Source organism: Syngnathus typhle, linkage group LG13 (assembly GCF_033458585.1).
Source record: "Syngnathus typhle isolate RoL2023-S1 ecotype Sweden linkage group LG13, RoL_Styp_1.0, whole genome shotgun sequence".
In the NCBI taxonomy this organism is placed as follows: Eukaryota; Metazoa; Chordata; class Actinopteri; order Syngnathiformes; family Syngnathidae; genus Syngnathus; species Syngnathus typhle.
The window spans coordinates 1,478,293-1,486,518 of record NC_083750.1 but is presented as its reverse complement, the minus strand read 5'-3'; the positions used below and the strand labels follow the sequence as shown (position 1 = coordinate 1,486,518).

Sequence of the window (8,226 nt, the reverse complement as noted above, 5' to 3'; positions counted from 1 at the left end):
AACTTTCTTGCTTTCATTTTTTAGGGTTATTTTTTTTCAGCTATGAAATGACCAAAAATGCTAAACTTGGTTTGATGCAAAGCAGTGCTAAAAAACATTAAGTCATGCAAATAAAAACAAACAAAATATTGTTGAACTAAAGTAGTCATTTTAAACACCAATGTTTATTTTAGCTGTAATTTGCCATGAAAAACATTATATTTTCTCAGGTCTGCCTAATGTTTTGGCTGGCAAATGTACAATACTAAAAGTGATTCTAAATCATTGTCCATTCAAGTATGCCCTCACCAGAAGGGAGGAACTGCAAGACATCCAAAGATTGACCCCATTTAACCATCCCTTATGAGCCTGGAAGCATAACATTGTATTCATCACGCAGAGGCGGGCGGCTGCTTTGAGGCACACATGGGCTGGCAGCTTCAAAGATACCAAATTCAAACATTTATTTCAAGTTAAAAGAATGGAGCAGCATTGATCATGGAAAAAAAATGTGATTATACTTCATATGGAATAGTCACAGATGTATCATAAAATAAAAATCTGGATGCCACTCAGGAGTCAAATTAAAAACTATTTTTAGAAAAATGTTTACATGACAGTTGAAGAATGTGTGTGGACATTTGAGCAAAGCCCAAACATATCCCAAAACTGAGATGGTGCTGCTTCTTGCTTGGCTTCGGTACCCCCAGAAAATCCCAAATACTGTCGTTAAAAGCGCCCAAACCACCACAAGCTGACCAGCGAAGTGATATGCATTATTTTAACATATGTATTGTACATACACAAACATACACACACGCACACACACACGCACGTGTGTATATATAAAGTCTCTGCTGTGTAAAATATTTCAGTCCTGAGGATTGAAAAGGCAACATAGTTGTCAGCTCAGCGTGGGCCACGTGTTCTTTTCTCTTGCTTGTGTAGGCTGTTAAGAGGAGCCTAAACTGCAGTGCTTTTGGTCCCGATGTGCGGTCGTGCAAACTCCACAAAGTCATCAATGAGTACAGGCCAAGCTCCTGATGAAGGAAAACATTCATGTCGTGAGGACAGAATGATTCTCAGTGATAAGAAAAGGTAGTGATCTACATTCCTTCTCTTATGAAACGCACTAAGGAGAAAATGTTACCACCACCATGCTACATTTTTGATTGTGGCTAATTTTTTTTCTGAAGGCAAATTTCATCCCTATTCCTTGCCTTACAAATGACCCGACTTAAGAGTTTATCACATTTTTTCCTGAATACTCGCAAGGATTAAAAAGGGAAGAGAGAAGTGACTGTGTCAATCCTGTTTAGCACTAGAGCCAATTAATTTACATCAAAATAAAAAATAAAGACAATCACATGGAATTTTGCCAAACCATTAAGTCTGCTAGCTTAAAGCTAACATACAATGCAAAAACCATCGACTGACTCCCAAAACTACAGTAGACACATTCCAAATTTAAACAAAGTACTCACCTTCCTCATCATAATTGGACATGTCATCTGTTATCATTGTGCTGAAGTCTAGCAGCAGGTTCCAAGTGTCCTTGGGAATGGATTTTTTGTGGTGCTCCTGTGAACGTAAAATCACAGTCAAGTTGAAGAAACTGATGACAAGACTTTCCACAATACTCTAGTAGTTGCTGTAAATTCTCACTTGTTCAGAAAATATTTGTCATCGGCAAACAAAACAACACACAGACAAATTGACATTATTATTTGTTAGCGAGAACTTCAATTTTGGAATATGACACAATTGAAAACTGCCAATTGAGTGAGCACACTGTGTACTTACAACTAAAAATGTTTTCCATAGGTCGAGGAACTTGAATCTTCCATCCAATACTAAATTCCAATAAGCAATAGCCATTTCTAAATCTAGAAGAATAAAACAAAAGGAGGAATAAAGTGAAAAAATGGGGTTAAAAAAGGTTAGTCCCTCATTTAGTGTGTCACAGTTCATTGTTTACCTAAACCTTTCTGGCCAGGATTCTTTGCAAAATTAAATGTAAACTGGTAAAAGTCCTTAAATCTTCCTTGGTCTTTTAACTCCTGTTCCATCTTGGGTAGTTGAGCTTTTAGCTTGTCTATACTGTCGCATCTGAGGAAACATGAAGAAAGTTAATACATATTATGTCTCATACTTGCACCACAACGTCACAAGATAGCAGAAAGGCATAAAAGAAAATCTGACTCAGGCTCCCAATCTGTACATAAACTTTTACGACAATTTAACTAAAGCCAAATTTTGAGTTATAGGTGAATCTGACATAATTTGTTTTCACAATAAAAGACATTGCTCATCTTATGTATTTGTTTTTTTTGGCTTTGACCTGCGAGCAAGAATTTTGACATATGTGCGCACTTGTGGCAAAGCACTCAAGTCACTTCATAACAGGCTGTAGTTTGACATTTAGTGAACAACTCCAAATCACGAAAGTATAAGGTGAAGGAAGACACCCTTTTCTACAATCTCACCCTTGTTCCGCCATGCCATCTATGAACTCCTGTTTTGAGAACTCGCATTGTGTAGCAGCTCTGAACTTCCAAGCGATGAGGAGAACACTTATACTGGCGGGGTCCAAACCGAGATCGTCACAAAACTGCTGAATCCCCTCGATGCCAATCTTGTTGTCATCGTGAGGATCTGAGTGAAAAGTTCGGAAAATAATCAATGCCAATGATTACATTCACTGTTTTAGTGTAGCACCCCGTGATAAATCTTTCTGCCAGCCCACAACAGGATAAAAAAGTAATGTGCATGATATACATTTTAAAAGACATACCTCTATATCTGGTGTACAGTTGTTCAAGCTTCTTCTTGTCGAAAGCTCCTTTTAAACTGGAAATATAGAGCTCTGGATTTTGGAAAAACTTGTCCGTGGCAACCTCTAGTTTCCAGTCATGTTGTGACAGACAAACCAGTGCAGTCTTCTCATTGGCTTGGGTGAAAATCATGAACTGGCGAATTTTATCCTTCTGTGAGGACTTCAATTTGTTCTACAAAAAAGAAAAGAAGAACAAACTTTCAAACCAAACGTGGAATCAGATGTAGCTGGCACAATCTTATTCTTAGGCAGTGGTGAAAGTAACAAAGCTTCTGCCCTAAAATTGCAGCCTTAGCGATTTGAAAATTGCTCTCTACAGCAGTGGGATGATGATTTATATTTGATCCATTGGCTTGTTTCTACCAGTCTTATTTTTTTTGCATAGGTTTTTATTTCTACCTACGTAAAGAGTGCAAGTACTTTCAGCCCCTTTGTGCTTACATCCAGTGTAGAAAACAAAACAACTTAAACTTAAATCTGAAACACACTGCAAGACTGGCTTCATAGCTCCATCATCATCCACACAGACGCTCACGTTTCAATTATCAGACGCCAGAACTCTGACAGCTGTGCCAAACTGATTATCTGCAGGCCACAATTTGTTTATGGATGAAAACACCTCGCCAAAAGCTGGGCGACGATACCTCGGGGGTGTCATTTGCCAGGAGCATGCAACTCTGACAATTTGGCATCACAACCTTTTCGCAACTTGGCTAGCGAGTTGGCCTCAATACCTGCAGCTAGTTAGCTCATGCTAACGCGCTCATTTGCGTACTATGGGGATACAGAAGGGCTGTTCAAGGCAATTATAAGGTTTGTTTACCATAAGCATGAGTTTGTCGTGATTGATGATATTTACAGTAGCACACGAAGGTAAGACGTAACATTTCTTACCATGATTGTCTTTGCTTGGCTCTCTTTCCTCCCATTCAGCTGTCTAAAGTAAGTAACAATGTTACAGAAACAAATAAAGTTCCGGTTAGCCTTTTCGAAATAATAGTTTTTTTATTTTTACTCATTCAGAGAAAAAATATATAACAGTAATTTTAATGAATAACAAGAATATAAAAACGTTTTTATAATTTGCGATATTTAACCTGACAAAATATTTGGGTACCAATAGCCAGGCGCAAAGGATGCTTTTATTGTGAGGTACTATTGGCAGAAGTGATTGAGTAATTGTTGCAACAATCAATTTAGCTAAGTACAGTACTGAAGTTCTCGTCCCTCTGAATGTTTAGTAAAGTACTAGAGCGATTTCGGCTCAAATGGAAGTCATACCGACACCGATTTTTACCTTGGATTGTCCTAAACATGTCTAAAAATGAAAAAACACTTCGACAAGTCAAAGGACGTTGTGAGGACAAGTTGATCCCGGACGAAGCGGTGTCACGGAAACTCCTGCAACTCTTCCGAGTTCTCCACGGGGCGAATCATCGTGCAGAGCTCGGTAACTTCCGCTGCCAGGTAATGAGTGACAAAGGGCATTGTGTACATGATGCCATGTTCCAATCTCTTGGATTCTGCATCGACCGGAAGCCCAGCACACTTCCCCATGCAGGAACTGGAGTGTTTGTCACCAGGGGGTTGGTACCTAAGGGAGCAACAGTCGCCATGTATCCTGGCACCATCTACCAAGCATATGAGCCTATTCTCCTCCAATCCATCAGAAATCCATTTGTCTTTAGGTGCATAGATGGTGTCTTGGTTGATGGGAATGATAAAGGGATCTCCAAGATAGTGTACAATTCATGCAGTGGCAGAGACCAAATGGGCCCTTTCACAACGAATGATACCACTTGGCTAACATCCACTCCGCAGAATCCGCTGGCAGTGGGTCAGTATGTGAACAACTGCTCCAATGAGATGCCCGCCAATGTGTGCTACCAGGAGTTTGATGTTTCTGACACTTTTCCCATTGAGTTTCGGTACTATCTTCCCAATGTCAACTACAGCCCGCTCTCACAGAGACCTCTTCGTTGTGTAGTCCTTGTATCACTCAGAGACATTACAGAAGGAGAGGAGCTATTTTCCAATTACTACACTATTGTGCACTCGAAGCGACAAAATAAAGAAGTCCGGGAATAATAAAATTTGCCTCCACAACTGTGTGATTATTACACTAATTCAGCTAATCACTGAGTCCAAGAAACAATCAAGGAGTGGGAACTGGCCTTCCCTATGTGTCTGTACAATTTCCCCCGCCAGCAGCTGGACAAAAAAATATTGGCTCAGATTAATTCATCCACTTGACTGCAGTGTCGCTGTACTGTCCTCCAAATACTTTTCAATAAGTCTGCGTGTGTTTTCAGGCAAATGCAGGATAGACAGTTTTAGCATCCCTTCAGATGTAGAAAGTGCAGGAAGTACCGTTTTTTTCTGTGTATAATGCGCCCCATGTATAATACGCACCCTAAAAATGGCATGTTGAAGCTGGAAAAAAAGCCTGTACCCATGTATAATACGCACCCAATTTTTTATTTATTTTTTTTAAGTCCCAATGATCGTCACACACGCAGGGAGGCAATGGGTCCCATTTTTATAGTCTTTGGTATGGTCTTAACTAGGCTGGATGTATTTTTTTTGTTGGCGTTGATTTCTCCGACTGCCCGTAAAGGCCGCGATCAGTGCGGACATGTGAAAAAGGCGTGCAGGCGTGAAAAAGGCGGCTCTGTATGGGAGAGACGTTGAAGAGGAATAAAAACACCCTTGGAAACCAAAACTTGCCCCTCGTCATGACTCGGAGCCGCAACAAATGTTTCGGATTTGTGTAGGGTACATTGTGACAGCAAACGAGCAGGTGATCGAGCAATACGCATTTTGTTATTTGCTGATTGTATTAAACTATCACATTCATTGTCAGTCAAGAAAAGAAGAGGACTATTCGCATCGGATCCATAGTGCGCATGCGCAGTGATACTGCCTCGGTATGACGTCCAGTCCGCGATGGAGATAAGAAAACAAACAATATTTGACAATAACACACCATCAAGGATTGCACCATCGCATCAAATGATGTGTCGTCAATAGGGGTGTAAATCGCGGGTTTTGTCACGATACGATATAATATCGATATAAAGAACTACGATACGATATTTGCCGATATCTTAAAGCCTGCTGCGATTCATTCACGATATATCGCGATATAGTGCTCTACGATCCTTTTTTTTTTTTTTTTTAATAAAAAATATAGAACAATATCCTGATTTACAACAATTCATACGCAAAATCAACAAGGTACTGCAAACTCTTTATTTAGGAAATTACAAGAGTATTGTAGTATACAAATTGCTTACTTTAACACTGAACTTTGATGTCGTGTTTTTTCTTTAAATGTGCGGCGAGATTTGTGCTCCCTGAATATTTGATCACCGCATGGCAGGATTTACAAACTGCACGTGTCTTGTCCGTTGAGCCATCTTTTCTTTGGAATCCAAAGTGCTTCCAAACGAATGACTTGAAGCCTAAAGGGGAGCAAATTTCCTCGTCTTTTTGGACACTAGCCATAGCACCAGCCCAGGAGCCGCGTACTAGTTGTCGAATTCCCTTTCACGTGCAGCAACGCCGCGCACTGCTCCCTGCTCCCGGAAAGAGGAAGCAAGCAACAATGAACTGGATTTCAAAATAAAGTCGCGTCTAATGTCCGAGGTCAAACACGGCGATATAAATCGATGTTTACCTTTGGCATCGATGCCAATAAATCGTAGAGCATTATATCGATTAATCGATGTGTATCGATGTATCGTTACACCCCTAGTCGTCAATTATGAATTTTACTGACTAAGTGTGTTGGGCAGGACGGCTGAATGCGATGCGCGATTGACAACAAACAAGAAAGGTGATTTCAAGTTTTATTTCGAGGGAGATTTGTCATGTCTCGTCCCCAGTTTTGCTATGTGTCTAGGTTGCCATAGTTTCTGTTCGCGTTGCCCCTCCCTTCCTGTGTCACCTCAATCAATGTAACGTGTTTTGTATTTAAGTCCTGTCTGCCCCTCGCTCACCGTCGGATCATTGCATGTGTTACTGTCACAATGTCTGTTTGGTTTCTGTTCCTGTCTTTGGTAATGTCACTTTTTTTAAACTTTTTTAAAGTTCTTTTTGTTCCACGTCTTTGTCGGTCAGTCCTGTTGTTGGTTTTGTTGTACCATGATTTTCTTAAAAAAATAATAATAATAATAATAATTTGTACCCATGTATAATGCGCACCCCAGATTTTAGGACAATAAATTAGTTAAATTTCGCGCATTATACACAGAAAAAAACGGTATTTCATTCCCATTACTGGAATACTGTAAAATTAAACTACAAATTTCAATTGAATAAGATGGTCAGTCCAAAATCAAAAATATATTTGCATTCTCAGATGAGAGCCGAATTGTCAACAACTAAAGCATTCTGATTGAGATCGATTCAATGCCTGTAAGATATGACCTAAATGAGAATAGCCACAAAAACTAGTGAATCTGTATCAGAATGTAAACAGTGTTTTCCATGCGTTGTAGTCCCTATCCCTAAAGGTAAATCTGACTGGTGATTTCAAGTTTTATTTCGAGGGAGATTTGTCATGTCTCGTCCCCAGTTTTGCTATGTGTTTAGGTTGCCATAGTTTCTGTTCGCGTCGCCCCTCCCTTCCTGTGTCACCTCAATCAATGTAACGTGTTTTGTATTTAAGTCCTGTCTGCCCCTCGCTCACCGTCGGATCATTGCATGTGTTACTGTCACGATGTCTGTTTGGTTTCTGTTCCTGTCTTTGGTAATGTCACTTTTTTAAACTTTTTTAAATGTCTTTTTGTTCCACGTCTTTGTCGGTCAGTCCTGTTGTTGGTTTTGTTGTACCATGATTTTCTTAAAAAAATAAAAAAAATAATAGTAATTTGTACCCATGTATAATGCGCACCCCAGATTTTAGGACAATAAATTAGTTAAATTTCGCGCATTATACACGAAAAAAAACGGTATTTCATTCCCATTACTGGAATACTGTAAAATTAAACTACAAATTTCAATTGAATAAGATGGTCAGTCCAAAATCAAAAATATATTTGCATTCTCAGATGAGAGCCGAATTGTCAACAACTAAAGCATTCCGATTGAGATCGATTCAATGCCCGTAAGATATGACCTAAATGAGAATAGCCACAAACACTAGTGAATCTGTATCAGAATGTAAACAGTGTTTTCCATGCGTTGTAGTCCCTACCCCTAAAGGTAAATCTGACTGATTTAAATTGTTAAAAACAATTATCATGATAGCACAATGCACAGTTTCATTTAAACCACTCCTTTGACTCAATGACAACTTTATTACGCAACCTCGACCGCCAAACATTTGTCCACTTAGGAGCACCGTAGCTGCCGCAGCACTATTTATTACTGCAGAATCCTTCCGCTAATAAATATAGTAAGCTACG

At 39.5% G+C, this 8,226-nt stretch overlaps 2 protein-coding genes across 2 annotated transcripts; one reads left to right on the top strand and one right to left on the bottom strand.

Moving 5' to 3' along the window:
* Nucleotides 1-145: 145 nt before the first annotated feature.
* Nucleotides 146-4,253, bottom strand: dcun1d1 (DCN1, defective in cullin neddylation 1, domain containing 1 (S. cerevisiae)). The gene is made up of 8 exons (XM_061295411.1): nucleotides 4,113-4,253; nucleotides 3,710-3,752; nucleotides 2,774-2,987; nucleotides 2,466-2,634; nucleotides 1,958-2,088; nucleotides 1,783-1,865; nucleotides 1,464-1,560; nucleotides 146-1,019 (listed from the first exon to the last, which is right to left on the bottom strand). The coding sequence occupies exons 2-8, from the start codon at nucleotides 3,710-3,712 to the stop codon at nucleotides 943-945; spliced, it is 774 nt and encodes a 257-aa protein (XP_061151395.1). The 5' UTR covers nucleotides 3,713-3,752; nucleotides 4,113-4,253; the 3' UTR covers nucleotides 146-942.
* Nucleotides 3,982-4,908, top strand: setd9 (SET domain containing 9). Its single transcript, XM_061295410.1, has one exon. It carries the CDS (start codon nucleotides 4,049-4,051, stop codon nucleotides 4,901-4,903), a length of 855 nt encoding a protein of 284 aa, XP_061151394.1. The 5' UTR covers nucleotides 3,982-4,048; the 3' UTR covers nucleotides 4,904-4,908.
* Nucleotides 4,909-8,226: the final 3,318 nt, after the last annotated feature.